General features: G+C 38.2%; 1 protein-coding gene across 3 annotated transcripts in view; it reads left to right on the forward strand.

Annotated features, from left to right (window-relative positions):
• TPK1 (thiamin pyrophosphokinase 1) overlaps positions 1–20,969 on the forward strand; it is a 304,572-nt gene that overhangs the window by 139,091 nt on the left and 144,512 nt on the right. For 2 of the 3 annotated variants that reach the window (XM_065832445.2, XM_065832446.2), the window contains exon 4: positions 6,370–6,442. The exons of the other annotated variant lie outside the window; for it this stretch is intronic. In XM_065832445.2, the coding sequence (XP_065688517.1) occupies positions 6,370–6,442 (73 nt within the window). The remainder of the gene's footprint in view (positions 1–6,369; positions 6,443–20,969) is intronic. 3 annotated transcript variants of the gene reach the window in all.

The following is a 20,969-nucleotide window of genomic DNA, read 5'->3' on the forward strand; positions in this document are numbered from 1 at the left end:
TACTGTAATGTACAAAAGGCTGTTTGGGAATTATACCCTTTGTAAGCAATTGCATAATGAACATTAGGGTTTGTTAAGGTCTTGGAAGAAGGAATGGGTGACTGGATTTGATTTTGTTTTGTTTTTTTTCCTTCTGAATCCTTACAGTAACTAGCACAACATTGTTGTCAGTGCTACGCTAATACAAATATTAAATAGTGATATGGGAGACTTTGGGTTGAAATAACAGTGGTGTGAACTGTGGAGTCAGAAAAAGTAAGCTAGCTGACTTCAGGAGAGTTTTGATTGGGAAGTAGAGGATGGAAGAGGCAAGGACTGTGCTTTAGCTGTTTTTTAAAAACCTGATGAAAGCCGTAAGTAATGGAATCCTTAGTGTGATCTGTTCAAGATGAACCAGAACAAAATGCATTTTTGTGGTCACTCCAGAATTTTTAAACTGTGTTGGTGTTTACTGTTTGGCTTCTGAGCTTCAAGTGTGAGCGTTACTTGTGGTGACCTTGCATGTGATACCAGGAAGGTAGGCACAGATTGAATAGACAAAAACTCTGAATCTATCTCACAAACTGACATTTCTTCTCTCCTTAGGAACTCGCCTCTGTACAGCTAGATGGGGCATCTAAATATGCTGCTTTGAGACAAAATATAAATGGCATCTACTTGTGCTGTACCTGTCTCTGGAAGTTAAAAAGACACTTTGATCTTCCCAGCACTTAACGGTATACTTTTGACAGATTAAACAGACTTAATGCCTCTACGATGCGAACAGCTTTGCTCACCTTTCTAGTCAAGACCAACAGTCAGAAGGGCAACCTCTAAGTGCATCTTAACAGGTAGCAAATGTAGATTTGGAGGCAATAATATTTGTTTTTTGGGTTTTTTTGCGTTTTTTTTTGTTAAACTGTGATTTTAATTTTCATCCTGAAGTAATGCTAGGGTGCCTTATCTTCTGTATATCCAACTACTAGATGCTTAGGAGAGTCAAATCTGACTTTAGTGACATTACTTCATGTTAAGTCTTCAGCCTTTTGTCTTCATCATATTTTTTCTGTTGGAAAATAGCTGATGTGTGTCTGTTATTCCAGGGTAAAAGGTACAAAGTTTGAAATTTATTTTTAATAGTGAAAAAAAAAAAGCCTGGGGAACCCACTCTGTGCCTTCAAATGATACAGCTGGGGCATGTACAGCTTGTCTGCTTGGGATTGTTTTCTGTGCTGTAACTCAAGGAAGCAAGGAGTAATGCAGATACTGCCTTTAAATGTTCATGTCTCTGATGTTAGCATTTGTTTAAAAAAGGTTAATTGCAGACAATTATGTGCTAAAGGAGCTATATCACAAAAAAGTCAATAGGACTAGGAAACTGTAACTTTGAATTAATGATAGAACTGAATGGTTATGCCAGAGCAATTTATTTAAGGAGGCATGTTATGGAAGTTTCTTTGCCCTAGGTATCCTGAAGCAGGGTCTCAGGCATGAATTTCAGAAATTCCCCTTGAATAAATAATTTATTTGTAAGGTGCAAAGTAGAGAGCAACTCAGACTTTGTGCCTCGGGAAAAGGGACTCTGAGCAAGGAAAACTGGGCAATTATACCCTTAAAAGATTCCCACCCCTTGCACATCAGTTCAGACCAACTGTAAAATTAAGATCTGAGGTCTCCCTGTTCTTCCTTGGATGAATTTTTGCTAGGTGGGCTGTTTCTTATCTCTGCAGGTGTCAATCAAGGTGCTGTCCATTAGCTGCTATTTTGCACCTGCACCTTGGAAGAAAAATAGCCAAAACATTAATAAGTTCTCATGTTCTACTGTTTCTCATCTTCTTTAGACATGCCATTTTGTTTCTTTGCTTTATCTCTAGGGATGCAGCTCCTGCTGAGGGTCCAAAGCTCCCTTATCTTCTAGTTTGAACCAATTCTGGGGAACTTCTTTCCTTAACTGGGCAGAGAGTTCACGAGTTCACAACTTGTGTCCTAAGCAAATGTTGTGAATTATGCTAAGTAAGTTCCATATAAACAGTTTTTATAAAGTTCTCTAAGAAGCAGTATATCAAATAGTTCAATAAGCTACGTCAGTCTATATTTCCTAACAAGGCAGCACAGGTTTTTATCATAAAGGGCTGAAGTGTGATGTGTTGGTTTGATCTTTTTTTTCTTTCTCATAACTGTATAAAAAGGCATATCTACCACTCCACACTAAATTCTTAAAGTGAGTGAATAAAGAACCAGGTATTTTTGTTTCAAATTTAATGTGATGTTCATTGGTACTGAATATTCAAAAATAAAACTGCTTTTTGGATTGACCTGTGTTCATTATATGGGTTTCTTGAAGGCAAAAGGCACAATTGTGCTTTAGCATGTGAACCTCAGAGTTTAAATAGCTTCTATTTATTTTGTAATCTGTGTCTATGGTAAGAGTCAATTACTGTTTTATGGTACTGGTGACTATAATTTCATCAGTGTATCTTGAAACTGTGGCAAACTTGCTGGAATCTTTTTTCCTGCTCTCCAACCCAGCATCCTGGGAGTTTGTAAAACTGTTCAGTCAACATTCAGCTTTTATCCAATTTGTATAAATTCCCTAGCTGGGATCCATCTCAAAGCTTCAGAGAAACCATGTTTTTTTTCTTGATAAGCTATCTAAACCTTTAAAGGTTTCATATTGAAACTCTGTGATTATTTTTTTTTTAAGTTATATCCATGAAACATAAGCAGTCTGCTATGGAAGAGGAGCCTTCAAGTCCGTATCTGAAAGCAATTCTGTCCCTCCTGACTCCACACACATATGGATACCATATGGCTCTAAAATACCCTGAGGAGAACAAAAAAACCCAAAACAGCAACAACAAAAAAAAGCAACAACCCAAACCAAACAAAAAATCCCTCAAACCCCCCAAAAAGCAAAGAGAATGAGAAGAGAAAGGAAAAACTCCGATTGGCCCAAAGCCTCTGAGATTTTTTTGGTTGCTCAGTGCCTGGTGTTATGGTGTTTGACGGCTCTAGAACAGGCTTGGTAGACTAGGCAGCTCTCACATTAATTTTATACTTTTTAGTACCATTAGGATTATGGAGTTGGTTCACTCCTTATAATCATCAGTGTAAAGCAGCAGAGAATCGTAGCAGCTGAGCTGGTCGTGACCTTATATGCATAGTGATAATTAATAGCTAATGAGACTGGTAAAACATGGTTCTGAATTGCAGAAGACTGGATCATCTGGACTGTTTAGAAGTTAAAATTTTAAATTACACTTTGAAAAGGAATTAAAGACATCTTTTGCTATCATGGGCAAAAAGATAACCTCCTTCACTAAAGGATATGTGCCATATATGTCACTGAAATATATGCCATCTTCAATAAAGTTAAGCTACATAATAAGAATTATTAATGAATTTGAAGGCAGAGGGCAGGAAAGCATGGGTTAGACTAATATAATACCTGATTCAATCCATACTTTAAGCAAGGGCTGCTGTTTTAAATTTTATGGAGGGGCCTTTCTTGTTACTTTTTTTCTGACATAATTTCTTCTACTCACATAGTAGTAAGCTTGATATGTAATCAAGCTGTTCTGCTGGACAGAGCCTGTTCTCCTGGGCTAGTGTGTAGTCAGGAGTAAATACAAAACTATACCAAAGGAAACAAGTGAAAAATCTATTATTACATTCTTAATTTACTTTAATTTGGGTGGGTTTTTTTTTTCATATGTATCTCTCTCAACTATTTCCCCTTTTTCTATATCAACTAGTGCTAATCTTCTCTGAGGTTAGTCAGCCTAGGACAACTCTTCTTTGCTTATGTTGATTGGAGAAGAGCTTTGGCTCAGTTCTGTTCACCTGAACCAGGCCATTCATTCCACAGAACTCAAAGGGACCAAGTCAAATGCAGATTTTAACTCTTGACTGAACATTGGTTTGGTTTTGTTGGTTTGCATAGTCATTGAGTACAAAGAGCAGCTGTCTTCTGAAAATATAACATTTTACGATGTTTGTGAGGCAGACAGTGCAAGTTGAGGTTTACTCATGAGGGATATTTTTTTAATTCATCAGGAGTGATTTTCTGAATTTTCCTTGTTTCTCATGTTTTAAAAAGGGAAGGAGAAGAGAAGAAGAAAAAATTCTCTTCGTGTTCATTATTGTGAGGCTTTGAATTTTGAAAATTTGAAGTTCCCAGCTACAATTCCGTATCCTCTGTTAGTCATTTCTGGCTTTGTGGTGGCTACAAGTGAACTATTTAGAGAGGATGTTTTGAAAATGAACGTAGTGCTTCCAGGCAGATGAGACTTGTTCAGGCAGTGGAGCCAGAAGCCTTGGCAGAGCGCGTGGGAGGTGCAACTGAGATTCTTGTTTCTGTTGCTTGTAAAAATTCAGACAGAACTTCAGCTAGCTTTTGTCATGGAAATGGTTTTACTGAGAAGATACCTTTTTGGCTAGTTCTGCCCCCAGTTATGCTTCTTGCCGCACTTGGGAGAAATGGTTGATTATTTAAAAGCACTGCAGTTACTGTAGAGAAAAAAACAATTACAAAGGCATTTTGGATTTATGTGCGGTATTTCAGTAAGATAAACAACCTTAAGACGTTAGCTTTTTCATCAGAGTGGATGTGTGTGTCACACCACGTTGACTTTCAGTGACAACTGGCTGTTGTTCTTCCTGCCAAACCTGCTGGGACCCCTCCAGGGCTTGCAGCCGGGGGCACTGCTGTAACGCCTAGAGTGAGTTTACTTTAAATGGCTTCGTTTCAATCAGGAAGATGTGAAGGGAATATAACAAATTGAAAGAGAATACCCGTAGTTTTTATAGGCTTGTTGCATTCAGTAAATACTGAATTGGAAAACTTGTGGAAAGGTAAAAAGGCAACAATTTAAAATTTAGATTTTGAAAATGTGGGATTTTTTGTACCGTCAATCTCACAGTGAAGGAGCAAATCTAATTTTCTGTTTAGTTTTTGCTGGTTTTGAACTATATTGATTTGAGCATATAAAACAGACTGCTGACGTATTTGTGTTTCTTCTAGTTATTTCTGTGTCCTCAATAAAACCTGATGCAGAAGGGACTGCCTTTTCCTGCGCCACAAGTGTGGGAGCATCAATTTTGGACAGATTTTTAGAACATATTCTTTTATAAAAGCCTTAGTGATAACAGAGAGCAGTGAATTTTAAATGCATCTCTTTTGAAATTTTTGAACAGAACCAGAACGTAAGATTTTTATAAGTTTTACTGATGTGGGGAGTGTGTAGACCCTGCAGCATTCTTCTAAAATCATGTGGAAGAAAAATATATCCCAATATGCTTTGCCTAATTTTTTGTAATTCACCTTGAGCTGTAAACTAATTTGCTGATTAACTCTCGTAGCCTTGGTGAAGTATGGTAACCTTAGAGAAGAGGAACTGTGTTATTTAATTTGTTAGAAAACACTAAAAATGCAGCTTTAATTTTGAAACTCAGTTCAGCTTTATCTGTTGAAACAGTGACAACACTTTCCCTTGTCGTCTTAGCTGCCACTTGAAACTCCACGAATTATGCAAGGTGGCAATTTGTATTTCTGTGTGCTTGGATTTGTTGTTGGTTTTGGTTTTTTTTGTTGTTTCAAAATTGTTCTTAAGCTGTTCTTTCTGCAGCACAGTTGAAGTTTCATCACAAATTGTATAAGAATTTATACAGTGAATATTTTGAAGAATTCTGGAATTAAAAACAACAAGAAGCAAGTTGAGATAAATATCACAACATTACAATTTCTAAGTGCTTTGCAGCAGTATTACTGTACCAATGACACCTGGAATGTGAAATCAAGTTCATACACATTTTGTATATCTAAGATATGACTTGAAAATCTCTGAGCACTTGGCTTCCATATTTTGGAGGGAGTATTTTCAATAGTCAAGGGGAAGAGAAGAAATGGCATGACATCAGTAACAAGTCAAATACAAATCTTTGGAACGTTTATGGCATACCAGCTCTCCAAGAAGCATCGTAACCTTTTGACAAACGATACCCTCTGAGGCTTGATGTGCAGCACTCAAATATGTTTTTTTTCAAATACTTTGCTGACTGAATGATGGATTTGAAAGATATTTGAGAGCTGTCATTCCAGAATAATGCAGATACAAGTCCTGCCTGACTGACCCTGGGAGATGTCTAAGCATCTAAGTGATGTGTAGCTTCCTTAACAAAGAAGGGACACAGGATTTACTAGTTTTATGGTTCATCTGTTACCTTATTTGGTATTACCTCATATCAACTCTTGTTTTAATGTGCTTTTAACTAACTCCTATTCCCTTGGGAGATTAATGCTCGTACCCCTTAGCGCTCTTCAGAAAATAAATATTAAATGTAGTAAGATGGATTAATTTTTCATTTCACTGCTCATTGCTTTCCTTTCAGCTTCTTGCCTGATTACATCAGTGGTGATTTTGATTCCATTCAGCCTGAAGTCAAGGAGTACTACAAGGTCAAGGTAAATTAAATCTCTTTGATGAGTTTGTGTGTTAGAGCATTGTAGGATCCAACCCATTAGTGGCCCTATTGGTCATTAAGTGATTCTGGCTGCATTGGTTTCTTTAAGGCCTCAGTTGTGAAGCACCTTAGAAGCTTAGATGTTTTGCTCTGCCTGGCACCGTGCTGATGTTTAAAGTAAACACAGGAGATGTGGTACTACTTGAGTCCTGCCTGCGGTGCAGTTTCATAGCACCAGCTCAAGAAATAGTTTGTATGTTACTGGGATTACAGCAACTAGAAACTAGGATGAAACTTCCTGAGAAATCTGTGACTTCTTTTTGCTCAATGAAATACAGAGCAATAAAGATTAACCTCCTGTGATTCCAACGTGGATGGCACTTTCAGACTTTCTAGAGTCAGTTTCTCTGTGTGATTTTTGCATGATACAACTTTACCATTTTTACTGGGAAGCTGCAGATGGAGACATCTGTCGCTTTTGTCACCCACTGAAGCACTGAATTGTGCTCTGACTACTTCTGGTTCACTAGTGGAGTGTTCTCCTTAATGGGCTTTTGGATAAATTCCTGTGTATGTTAATTTATTCCCGGTGTAGCCACTGCATTTCCAGTGAACAGCATAAATGTAAACTCACATTTCTTAGATCTTAGGGCTCAAAGTTCTGCCTTTAGCTGACTATTTGGTATTTAAGGCTTCACCTGCCTGCCTGTGTCAGCTTTTTGTGCTGAGTGAAGTGCTTTACCCCCACATCTTGGACAGCAGATTTCTGCAAATTCAGAGTTTGCCTCAGTGCGCCAGATTGCCTTTTGCAGCAGTCTGTACTTGCAAAAGCAGTGTGTGTTTGGTCCTTGTGAGCTAGAGGACTTAGAGCTCTGTGATATGTCTGCTGCTAATTCAATGTGTGAGGCTGACATTGCCTAAAATCTTCCCTGATGGACTTGGGATCAAATGGTTAGAACAAAAGGTTTCATAATGTGAGGGGAGTTTTGGAGGGGTGTGTAGCACTGGGCTTTAGTCCCTCTCTGAGCATGGTGTGGGTTTTTTTTCCGTGTTCTGCCTTCGTGTTTAGAAGGGAGAAACGTGTGATAGCTGTCCATCTTGAGAGAACAGCTCAAGAAAAATGCTCAAGAATCTTTAGGTTACATCTTGGGAAGTGAAAATAAAATCAAATGCATTGGATTAATGCTGTTCCGTACAGACTGGAAATTAGTGATCTGTCAGCAAATGGGATATTGCAAAACACACTGCTCTATTTGGCAGGAACATTGGTGTTAACACTTACATAAGCTCCATGTTGGTAGGTAGGTGAGTCCTACCAAAGATTGCAGGTTAAGGATTGTTGAACAGGGAGAGCGGAGATGGAAGGTGTAGGAGGGGGAAGAATACAGTAGGATCTGGAAAGGGGTAAGTTGAGCTAAACTGATTCTACACTTTTTCATGAGGATTACTTTTCTGGCCATGGCATCCCTTTTGTCAGCTCTCCTGTAGCTGACTGTTGATGTGCAGTTTACATCTTCTCTATGAGCTTGTAGTGAACCATTCTGCTTCATACGGAGTTGATATACCCATGCAAGTGCTGGGTTGATAGGCTGTAAAAGAAGCAATATTTCATCAGAATTGTGAAGGTGTAATGAAGAACATAATCTAGCCTACAGAATCCTTGTCTGGATCCTTATACATGACTGAGGAAAACACAGTTTGACTTAAGAATTTTAAGTTTGGGTGTACATCGTAGGAAAAATAATTTTTTTCATTTTTAAATTAAACTTCCATAGTCAAAAAATTAGAATGGTAAATATGGGTGGGTATCTAAGGAGTTCTTGAGCAAAAAATAAAATAAAACATATAATTTGGAGAAAGGTGTATGCTGCTTTTCTGGTAAAGTATCTTGTCTGGTAAAGAACCCTCCGTAGTCCAGGCAATTTCCAGAGTCACTGTCATTTGGAAATGTTTTATGTGTTGATGACCCAGAATAGGCTAGGGCTACTCAAAACAGGCTGTGAGGGAATCACAGAACGTTAGGGATTGGAAGGGACCTCAAAAGATCATCTAGTCCAATCCGCCTGCCAGAGCAGGAACACCCAGATGAGGTTACACAGGAAGGTGTCCAGGCAGGTTTTGAATGTCTCCAGAGAAGGAGACTCCACAACCTCCCTGGGCAGCCTGTTCCTGTGCTCTGTTGCCCTCACTGTGAAGAACTTTCTTCTCATATTTAAGTGGAACTTCCTCTGTTGCAGTTTGCACCCATTACCCCTTGTCCTCTCATTGTTTGTCACTGAGAAGAGCCTGGCTCCATCCTCATAACACTCATCCTTTATATATTCATAAACATTAATGAGGGAGCTTCAGGTGAGTAGATGGATGTGGCGCCATTGCCTTCAGGGAAGGACAGCATCATGTTGTGAGTCAGGGTTGCTTCCCATGCTGTCCTTCCTCCCTCACCAAAGCGCTTCCTCACCCGCATGCGGACAGCAGCCAGCGATGGTGTAAGCCATTATCATTAGATAATGTTACTCTATTGTTTCAAGCATTCTATTTTACCAACGGTTGAAGATTTAGGAGTGGGAAAATGAAGGCATTGTTGTAGCAAAGCTTGCACTGTGTTGTTGACATTTTCAGTGAGCAAATGGATGAGAATCCACAGAAATCCTGCCTTTTAAGTAACCGATCAGTATTTCCCTGCACAAAATAAAGCCCTTTTGCATGCTAGCTTTTAAATTCCTTGTCAATTACTTTGACAATAGCATGTTCCTTCAGCCTTCCCGTCTTCCTTCCTAATGGTCACCCTTGCTCGAATGAAAAGCCTGAGCCATTCTCACACAGAATTACATGAAAACACATGCATTCATCATGTGATATTGCTCTGGTTACTACCAAGAATGTCGTTAGTTAACTGGGCTTCTCTGAAGTTGAGCATGTTACCTTCAGACAATAAAATATTTATTTTTCCTTTGAAATGCATGTCTACGTAAGCATTAGGGCTTCAGCAACAAACAACAAGAATATTCTGTCAGTATTCTTGATGTTTCTGTTCCCGTTTACTGCCAAGGCGACTTTCCCATTTCACCAAGCAGTGGACTGTCCTGCCTCAGTTTTCCCCGTCACATGAACCTGTCTTAAGCTGCTGCCAGACCAGGCTTGGTAATGACTTACACTGTAGCTATAGCTTTCGCTTCTTCCGAATTCAGACTTTCTATGTAGAATATTTTATACTGTAGTGTAGATTTTCATGTCTTGGTGCCCCTTGCTTTTTTCCAGATATATATCTAATGCAACTTACGAATGTTAGATAAAGGAAAGATGACACTTTTTGAAGGCACTGACTTGTGTTAACTTTAGAGCTCTGCTTTCTGGCTGTGACATTGCTGTGACCTGCAAGGAACTGGGTGTGGGGGGGGCTGTCTATTCTTTTGTACATGTATAACCAAGTAATTCATCATGGCCAGCAGAAAGGAGAAGCTATCATATGCCTTCAGTGAATATGAAGGAAAGAGAAGCCCGTGGCAAGTGCTAAGAGGTATTAACGCTCTCTCTGCACTCCCATCTGCCTTTACGTATGACGTACAAGGAAAAGTCATGCCAACTTTTCTGTTCCTTAAGTTTTATTTAATTGCTGTAGATTCATGTGCCAGGTGAAGGGCAAGTGATGCTGAAGGAGCTGGAGGGTCCTTTGGTATTTTAGTTGCAATGATTTAATTTATACCATGAATTAAAGTGATTCTTTTTTTCTTGGTGTTAGTGAAGCTGAAGGTAAGTTTCTTTGTGTTTTTTATAAACATGCTTTATAGTTCTGTGAAGTATTACATTTACAACAGAATGCCAAAGTGACTTTTTTTTTTTGACAAAAGCTATCCATATTGACATAAATTAATATATCATGACTTCTTTTATCTATCTGAAGATAGCATGCCACTGGTTAAGAGGAGTTACTTTTTCATAGTAAAGCTTGAGGACGTTAATTATTGCATTATAAAACATACTCATTTACAAGTGTTTGTGTCAAAGACTGCCTAGTGTAGCGCTGAGTAAGAAGGGGGAGTATTAAACTCAATATGTAAAACAATGACAGACCTGATTCCTCCATCTCACCAGCTTCGTGCCGGGGTGTTGCTGCTGGACTCAGAAGGTTTTCTACCTCATTTGAGTGATGAAAGCGATAGCAGATAGATGCCACTACATATAGATCGCCAAAGCCAAAGGGTTTTACTGGAAGGGATGTCTTTAAGCCAATTCCTCTGGTGGTTTTAGTTGAGTGAGGACTACGTGGCAGGTGTTTCCGTTTTCCTTTAAGGAGGATTATCACCATTGTGTTTAGGAACCTTATTCATATAAAGCTCATAAGCATGAAGCAAATATATCAATTTTGTCTCTGTTAGGTGTGGCATGCCATGAACAGTGAAGAGATCTAAAGGCAAAAGTGCTGTTTTTTCAGTTGTGTTGGAAAGTAATAGTGTAATAGAATTAGGAGTGGGATGTGTAAGTGATGGGTTAGATGTGTTATGCTTTTGGGAGAGAATAAATAAGCATGTGTCATAGGTTATTCAGCCTTACTTTATACTTTCTGTGGTCTTGTTTTTGCTTTATTGACTTGTCAAGGAGGTACTTGTAGTCTTTTATTTTTTATATTAAAAAAAAATACCTAAGATTTCCTGCATTTCTTAATGAGTTAAATAATGTTAAAACTGGATAAAACTGCACCAAAGTGGAAATGAAACTTCATGTTTAAATTTTCCTTTGTAGATCATATTGCACTACAAACGAAGGGTAAAGAATAACAATTCAATAGGGGGTTTTTTCTGTATATTTTCTACCATTGTTAAAATAGATATTGAGAAGAATTTTTGTATTCTCGTGATAAATATGCATGTTCATATGATCCCATAATAGATGCACTGGCAGTTTATCTCTGTGTAGTCTGAAGTGCATTGGAAGTGACACTGCACAAAGCAGGGAGGACTGTGGTGATATTTCTTTCACTGCAGTTTCATGTTTCTTGCTTTAGCTGAATGCTTCTATCACTGAAAACTTTTAAACATTACTTTGAAGTTAAAGCAGCCATTCGTATTGCTGTGCCTTAAACAAGGTTCAGTTTTTGAAGTTTTGAGACCAAAGACATTATCTAAAATTATACCAAATCTGTACTTATGCCTAGAAGCAGAAGGTTGAATCCAGTGGCCTTTGAAATCCAGATTATGTTATTTATTAAAAATCCAGTTTGGCTTTTCTGCTAAGCAAACTTCATGTGCATTAAAAGGCTTCTGTAGACTTAGGCTCTGCTTAGAACTGTAATTAAATGCTGTGAACTTATTTACAAGTCCACTGTTTTTCTATTTTCTTTTTAAGCTCCAAAGAGCTTCTTATTTTCACAGGCAGTTCTGCAGCTATAGCACTTTCCCATTCCTTTTTCTATTACATTTCCAGGGTTTAATGGTTATCAGGGCTGTAGAAGTGCTTAATAGGAATGGTGTGGTTATTGGTTTTTTTTTGTTCTAAGATGATGCACCTATGATTAGATTTACAAAGTGCATTTGTAGCAGAGGATTAGTGCTTGTACATCTCTCTAACTTCTACACATTCTTGCTAAACAGTATGTTTTAGTGACACATTCCCTGCTTGCCTTCTGAGGCCAAAATTCTAATGATTTTGGGAAATCACAATGTTAATTGATTACTCTCATTTATATTATTATAATTTAAATACATACAAAACCACTGAGTTTTTCTGTGACTATTTGAATAGTTATGCCTAAATGTTAGTATTTTTTCTAAAACTCATTTTTAATACAGAATGGGACTTAAAATATTCAAAAGTTTGACTCATTTAAAGCATTCTCATTAGACTGAACAGTTTTCTAAGAAAAACATGGTTCATTTTAGGGCCTGATTCCTTTGTGGGAGGTTTTAAGGTTTCAGAAAGAGCTATAAAATTTGTGTGGGTGGATCTGAAACAATTCAGTCTTGCTGTTGAACACGCTACTCCTACTTGACAATAGTCACTTCTGCTTTCAAGCAATCCCTTGTTTTATATGTCCTGCTGAAGACATCTCTGACAACTATAAAAAGTGCTGTGCTTACCTCAGTTCAACTTCTGACATGCTGAGGGTGCCCAGTGCTGCCTGGACTTATAACCGTGTTATAAGCTGTAATTTTTTTCTATGGATATACATTCGTTGAAAGATCCTCAGTCTCTTAATATAGATAGAGGTTCATCAATTAAAATGATTTATGGGACTGGGATGTTCCTGTTATTAATAGTTCAAACTGTATATGACTGTATACGTAATTTAGGATTTTGGACTGGAAGCTTTCTGTGTGTCTTAGTCATGTAATTATTCAACGGGAGCTTTCATAAAATGGTTATATTATTGAAGGATATGTCAGCGGTCTTGTCAAGAACATGTTTCCAACTGAGTTGAGTAGGTGATTTGGGTTATGTGGATTTCTTATTCATGCCAAATGGAAGTAACATCATAATGTTCCAGAAATGTAGTAAATTTGTAAGAGATACTGTGGGCAGTGACACTTGTGTAAAGGAGAACATGACAGACAGTCACACTAGATCAGACCAGAGGTTCATTCGCCAGTCTCTGGTCTCAGCTGGGCTGGTACAGAACACCTTTGAAAGCACATGTATGCATAGTGATGTGCCTTCGGTACGCTTTTTCATCTCCAACTAATATATGACTCAGAGATTTCCTAAGTCAGAGGTGGTATCTTTGTCTTTAATCACTTCATAGATTGATTTAATCTTTCCAAAAATTAGCCTACACACTTTTCTTCAAACTATGTAGATGAGACTGTAAGTATCCACAAAAAGCCCTGGCAGTATGTTCCCCAGTTTAAGTGTTTACAGGGTAGGGGGGAGGCAGGGGGGCGAGGGGCGGGAAATCTGTCTTTTGGATGTTATTTTGGTTTTAAGCCTCACTTTTGACAGTCATGCTTGATTTTCCTGAATTTTTATATTGTGATACAGAGTGGATGACATGCTTTAACCACCTTGTCACTCCCGTTCTGATTGTATTAGTGTGATTGTGCCTCACATTTCTGTAGGTATGTAGGGGGATATGTGTGCACAGCTAAACCAATGGAATATTGCATATGCCATCAAACGTGTGGCGTAAAATGAGGTACAACCTATACAGGTGTTTTGCGCCCTACTGAGTTAAGATAGGTATAATGGCTGGGAAGTCCTGTTGAAAAGAGTCTTTGGTAAAACAAAGGTTTTCAGGGCTCTAGGTTTACGCAGTGCTGTTGTTATGTGTCGGTGAAAAACAAAACCAAGGTAAATCTCTGTCCCATTCATAATATCACTATTTATGCTTTCACCAAGGTAGCAATTTCCACAAAACAGTGTATCTGTTTAAATGCAGATTAGATTTGTGGGGAAAAAAAAGTCAGTTATACAGTCCAGCATATTTTAAAGTAATGTGTGTTCGTTGTGTTGTCTCCTGGAGTTGCACATCACTCCTTTTGAACCTGAAAAAGCAGCAAAGTCCTTCTTGTGTTGTAAGATCAATATAATATCACAGAGATTCAGCAAGTTTTGAGGTCATTGAGAGTCACTGTGTACATTTATTAGGACCTGAGTCAGGCCTAATGTATCTAATAGGATCGAGAATGCAATTTGACCAAGTTCTCATTCCTTAAAAAAAGCAATACTACATTTTCCTTTGCAGCATTTTTCTGCTTGTTATGTAGCTTTCAGAGACAGTGTATAGAAATTGAGAGATCAAACTTTTATTAGAGGTATTTTGTCTTTCTCTTGCTTAGGTTTGAAATTACAGTTTACAGGTTAAAAGTTGTTTACTTCTCACAGTGCTTTAGCTGAAGCGCAACTGTCTGACAGTAGAATATGCAAGAAAACAGTGCACCATATAACAAAAATTATGCTGGTGGTATTTTAGTCTTCATCCAATTTCAGTTTAATATTATGTTGCAGTATGAGATTTATTTCTCCCTTTCATTGGTTATGGCCCGAGGAGGGGAAAGGGTAGAATCTATATTGCAATAGACATTTGAGTTACTTGCAAGAGCTTTAAAAAATTTAATCTGGTGTTAATCTCTGAAAGAAGTCATTACTTTGATCTGTCAGCCTGTGATGGAGAAAATAACAGAAAAGTTTAAAAAATAGAGATGTATTGAATTAACTTCATTTCTAGTGCAAGGAGCCAAAAAGGTGTTTTAAACAATGACAACTTAATCTGGAGAAGGAAATTGAACTGAGTTATTTTGTGATTAAGCCTCTTCACACAGAAGAGACAGCCTTAATGTGGTACTAGTGGTCGAAGACTCAGATGATAGGCCTTTTTAGATGTAAGTGGGATTTATACATCCATCTTTTCTTTTTAGAGAATTTAAGAGAAAACTGGTCCTGGTGCACAAAGCTTGGTGCCTATGCCTATGGACTGCTAATTAGAACAGTGTCTAATGAAGCTGCAGAGCCCACAGCCTCACAGCTCATCAATGTTGCTGCAAGCTCCAAGTTCATCCCAAATGCTTTGTGGGATTTGTAAGTTTGATTCTGTTGCGGGAGAGCCCATAAGCTCACCAAAGCGAACACAAACCTGATCATTAACCATGAAAAAGATCCCCCAAATCCCAGTGCTACAAGTTTTAAGTATTTTGAGAAGCAGCTTGGCAGCCTCCGCGAATGATTCTGTTGTGCATCTTGCCAAAGAGCAGGCGGCTCTCATTTCAGCAGCAGAATGCAGTCTTTTGCTTGTTTCAAAGTAGGAAGGTCTGGTGGTGGGCTGGAGAGGAGCAATGCTGCTCCCATGCTTTCAGGGATCTGTAGTGCTTCACTTACAGCAATGCAATTACAAAACCTCAAGGATGATAATCTAGATGCAAGGTTAGATTGGGTCTGTTTGTGTTTGTGCAGATAGATGAGTGCTCTACAAGCCTCTGAATGGAAAAGAAAGAGAACATGATGTGTGTTGTTCAGGTAGAAAAGGTAAATGCTTTTGTAGCTTGTCAGTGAAACAAAGGATGAGCTAAAGCTGCCAAATTTGAACTTGTGTGTATTAATTAACCATGAAAGTGTAAGGTTATTTGGAGTTTCGACATGAACCAAGACAGAGGTGGAGTTCAATGGGAAAATTCAAGTGCAGCTTCAGGAGCACAGACAGTTTATTTGGTTTTTTGTTTGTTTTTTTTTTCAGTTCTGTCAGAAACATGTGAAATACAAGATTTGTTTTTATAGTTGTCCTCGTAAGTAATGCCAGATTATAAAAGTTGCATTCACGTATACCAGAAGGAAATGTCACTTAAGATGTAATTTTTGAAGAAGACCACTAGTGATAGAAAAATACCATTGCTGAGGAGTAGAGGAGAAGAACTGAAGTTCAGGCAGCTTTAACTACAGCTGAGTAGGGAAAGGCAAATTGCAGTATTTCTCATATTTAACCTTTCTGGTACCTTCTCCTTTTATTTCTCCCTTCTGTATTTTCTGACTGTAATATTCTTTTGGACTCTCGCTGTTTTCACTGTCACCAGTAGGCATCTGAAGCTATGTTTTTCTGTTTCAATTCTGCTGCGTTCCTTGGGTATGCTGAGCAGAGCCCAGCAAAGAGGGGATGGTGAGGTTTGATAAACTGTGCAGGACACTGAGGCGAAACCCAGCGAGTCTCGGGACCAGTGTGAGTTAGTTTGTGTTCTGATGTGCTCTCCAATGCCTTCATTTGAAGAAGCTGCGATGGCCTTTGATTAAAAAATAAATAAAAGTTTCTTAAACCAAATAGAGGAGGAGATACATTTAGCAATGGAAACAGTCCCCTGTGTGATGAAATGAGTGAAGAGAGAAAAATGAAATGTCAGAGGAGAGGATAATGAGGAATGAAAGCTGAGAAAAAGAGACTCTTTTAAGAAGTTAGAAAAGGGTAAGCATTTTAAGAGAGGAAAAATGAAGATAACATCAGTAGGAAAAAAAACAGGACAGGAATAGAAAAATTTCCTTGACACATCAGCAAATCAGTTCTGCTATCATTTTTTTTGCAGCTGTAAAGAAGTGAGTGTGATAAGATAAGCACAGATGCATGGAAACTGTATTTTCCTGATATAAAAGTAAGATTTTCCATTCATTACGAATAAGTGCAGGGTTGTTGTTGAGGTGTGGTGTTCTTTTGGGTTTTGTGGGGTTTTTTTGTTTGGTTGGGTTTGTTCTGTTTTCAAATATTTTTGTTTGTAGATAAAATAGGAAGACCTATGCTTATTCCATCCTTGACCAAGCTTTGATAGGAGTTTCATCAGGTGAAGAATAGAAAATCATGCAAGGAGCTGAAAACATAAAAAAATGCAATGGAAGTTGGAAGGTGTTTACAGTAAATTTACAGGTGTTTCATCCAAATTCTTCACCAACTGCTGCTGTGTCTACACAACTCTTAATCCAATTGAAACAACTAATTTATGAAGTATTTAATTTGCATTTAATTTATAATAATGCTTAAAGTAAGGAATTGGCAGTTTATCGTAAATTGCTAGTTAACAATATCAAATTATCATTTAATAGATAAAAATGTAACCTTCAAGAGTAGCCGCCTTTTGAGAGCTGAAAAGACCTTCCTCCTTTTAAGCTCAGCAGTGGGAGGACATCTTTGGAGAACAGAGTAGGGATTAAAAAGCCAATCTTTTGACATATCAATATTCAGGTAAAGTTTTCCATTTTTTGTTCACCTTCTACTGTTTCAACATATGCTGAAATATAGCCACTATAGTGATTTATATACTTTATATTTTAATTACTATTTAAATGTTTTTTGTAGGAAGAAGTCAGAATTGGAGACCTGCCCATCAAGGCATCTCAGGCTTTGGAACAGACTAATAATTATGCTGGATATTACTGTCCTGGCTGGGACTCACGTACTTCTAGCACTGGGTTTGAACTAAGCAATTTGCTGTAGGCAAAGGGAAGGAATAATGCCTTGTAATGGTCTTTGTGGTCCTATCCACTTTCTCTGCATCCACCAATAACTTATTTGGATCCTGCCTCATAACTCTTCTGAGAGGGAAAATGTCAGCCTTTGCCTAGAGAATTCGACAGGATAATATTGCTCCCAGGGGAGGACTGTATCCATTCTGTTTTCAAATCAAACATGGGTGTATTTCTTTGGACTTTAAGATACATTTCCTAATGGAAGTTTTAACAGGGACAGTAGTGGAGACTTATCTGCAGGCATCAGAATGTGCTCTGTATCCTGTATTTATCACTGTTTTTTGGAGCAAATAAATGTACTCATCAATACCTAGCATACTCACAGAGGTGTATTTCTGATCTGGCATTGGCAGTTGCTTGCACAGCTGAATGTGTGGAAACGTCTCTAGAGTGATTCGAAAAACTCTTTTCTTTGATAAGGTTATGTGCTCAATATATTGAGCCCATCCCAGACTGGAAAATGAGGCATGTGCTGGGTGGAAACTGGGAATATCACAGTTCAACTCTCGTTTTATTCTCCCACTGATGGGATAAAACAGGAGGGTAGAAGGGGTCTGAAATTCCTTGAAATGTTTTTTCCACACTTAAAGTTCCATTATTGTTCCAAAAGGGCTCTGCTCCCACCAGACCTTGAACAAGTCTAATTTGTTCTGAGGAGGACGGTGTTAAAAGTGATTTTTTTGGTCAACAACAGAATCAACTCACATACACTTCAGCAGTTCTAGATAGAATATATCTGGCTTGCTCTTGGAGAGGGGAGTGGAGAAGTTTTCAGACATTTTTTGTAATTTTTTGAATGTTTGGGCAAGCCAACTCCACCTGATTCCAGGCAGCTATAAATTCAAGGACGTGTCCTGCCTTTAATTACTGAGTTAAGGCTGCTTTATGTGCTTCAGTCCTTGCGCCACCCTCAGCATACTGTCTTGGTTGGGTTTGCAGCCCTGGTCTGATGGTAGCAAGCAGCTGCCACAGGGCTGTTCCCACAGTTAGAGAAGAGTTAAAAACAGGCCAGCCGAGGGAGACAGCCCTCCCCTCCAATTTTACCATTTCTATGCATTTTCGTAAGGTCTGAATGGATGTGCCCTCAGCAACGCAAATAGCTTGCTGTGGCAAGACTCAATTTTTCTCCTTTGCTCCTCTTCTGCTCCCCTCCTTCCATCCTACTAACTCTTTAGAGGTATTCCTGTGCATGGCTTTGGAAACCTTCAGAGGTTCAGTGCTTTTAAACAGATACAAATCAAAGCTGTGCCTTAAACATAGAACAAGCTTCGTGCTGCACTGGAAAGTCATTTTTGAAAACTTTTTCATCAGAAATAACTGGTTTGTTCCAATTGACTGGAATCTGTGAATAAGGCTTTGATTGTAGATCGTGGCACCAAGCTTCCAAAGGAAGGGTAATGCCTTGCAGCCGGTCTGCAGGAGGCATGGCCAGCTCGTCTACTGGTGTCAGGTGTTGTCCCCATCCAAGTCGATGGCAGTTCTGTTGACTGCAATAGGGTGTTCAGGATGGGTCCTCCCCAAGGCACTGATCTGCAGAGATAAGCCCAAAAGTCATGATAATAGCTTGTTTCATGTCTTATAGGTAATAAAGGGAAGTAACCAATGAATTTGCAAACTCTTCAGCTTATTTAAGACCATTACAATGGTGAGGCTTTCAGCATATTGAACAGGGGCATCTTCTCAGAAGAAACAGATATTACAAGGTGATTAGAGTGAAAGCTGGTAATTCTCCTGTGGTTGTGTCCTCCTGTATAGAATACAGGACAGCTCTGTGTAATGTGTTTTGTGTAAATGCTATCCCTAAATGGCTTGCAGACCAGAAATGCAAGTAGATGCATAGCAGAAGAATGAAGTGATATGGGAAAGACAATAATTGCATTTGACATTTCTTCTTGAACTTGGTTGTATGTAATTGGGTTGACAGCATATGGATGCTGTGGAATAGCTCAGAATTCCCTGCAACAGGAGAGTGATGGAGCAGGAGAGAGATGCCAATGTACAAAGAGTGGTTAGATTTGGGAAGGAAATAGTATAAAAAGTTTAAGGTTCCTTAAAGAGCACTGTTTTTCATTTGTGTGTTGTACTTTTTGTGGCAAACTCAAGATGCTTTGAAGGGCTAGGGTAAATCTGATATAGTTTGATAAATATCAGAAAATTTTGTTAACATGAACTGACTCTAAATCATCTTACTGGTGTTTACACTGTCTCTCTTCTAGTTAAATTCACTTTCAAAGAAGTTGCAGAGAAGGTAATATCAGGGACAATGCCTTCCTATGCTGTTATCTGACAATAGATCACTTATTTCTTCCCACAGCAAGCCATCCCACTTTCTTATCTTTCTTATATATTTTTTTAATGTCCCTACTTCCAAATGATTCACTGATTCACTAGTTTAAAATGACTGCACCTAAGCCTTTCTTGCTGGGAGATTTGCCTGAATTATAAACAAAGTAAGAGCATTACAGCTGGAACCAAAAATGTGAATGAAAGCATGACAGAAGAGCTGGGCTTTGAAATTGCATCATCAAAATTTCATTAATTAAATGTATTCATGTACTAATGAGTTGTGTAGTCACGGAACAGTATGCAGACATGCTTTCTAAATGGCTGCCTGTCCTTGCAAGTGTTATGATTGATGAGGCTACGCAGTCACAGCCATTTCAACCCCAAATTATGTGCCTGGGTGCAGGTCTTTGGTCTTTGATGATTCAATGGAAGGATGTTTAGGATGTAGTTACCTGGGATTGCAGACAACAAGACCGGAGACCCTTCCAGAGGCTATGTTGGCAGATAATGTAGTTTTTGAAGTCTGCTTGTCAGGCACTTCTGTATCTGTTTGAGAAACATATCGTGTTCTCTGCATACCTGTCTGAAGTTAATAAGTTAATAAACAGCTATTATTATTAATTATAGTAGAGTAATAAGCGGCTGCCTTTGTATTACAAACACAAATATAAAACCAGAAAACTAAAACCGGTTTTGAAAAATACAAACAGAGGATTTGTATTTCACTGAATTCATACATTTATTTTCTAAAAGAAAACTTAATTAAAAGGAAAATTATGACACTTTGTTAAAAAATTCCTCAGTTTAGTTTAAAACCATTAAAACTAAATAAAGGAGATTTTTAAAGTATGAACAACTGAAAGTTTAAGGCAAACACAAAGAACTGGTCACATTACTAGTTGATCTTTTGGAGCCAGAATTAAGTTAAAGAAGCTTTTGATAGGGGTCTGCTGTAGAGTCAGAGTTTTTTTAAATTTATTATTATTATTTTATTGCAGGCATTTGGCTTCTGTTCAATGCTTAGGTTTGAAAAACGTGGAATGGTTTATTTTCTTTTTCAGTATATGAATAAAAATGAGGTATGAGATGATGAGAAGTACTATTCACAAAGTGCGGAAGGGCTTGGTGATGAGAAACGATCAATATTATCTCTAGGTACTGAGTTCAACCACGTGCATCCAGTAAATCAGTTCACTTTTAAAATGCAAAATGTGGTTAGATAAGCTTATTTATATCTCTGTAGCATATAAGATTGCTTTATTTAGTAGAGGACAAAGACACAACTGGGGTTAGAGCATGGAACAGAGGACAGT

Source organism: Patagioenas fasciata, chromosome 2, assembly GCF_037038585.1.
Source record: "Patagioenas fasciata isolate bPatFas1 chromosome 2, bPatFas1.hap1, whole genome shotgun sequence".
Lineage (NCBI taxonomy): Eukaryota > Metazoa > Chordata > Aves > Columbiformes > Columbidae > Patagioenas > Patagioenas fasciata.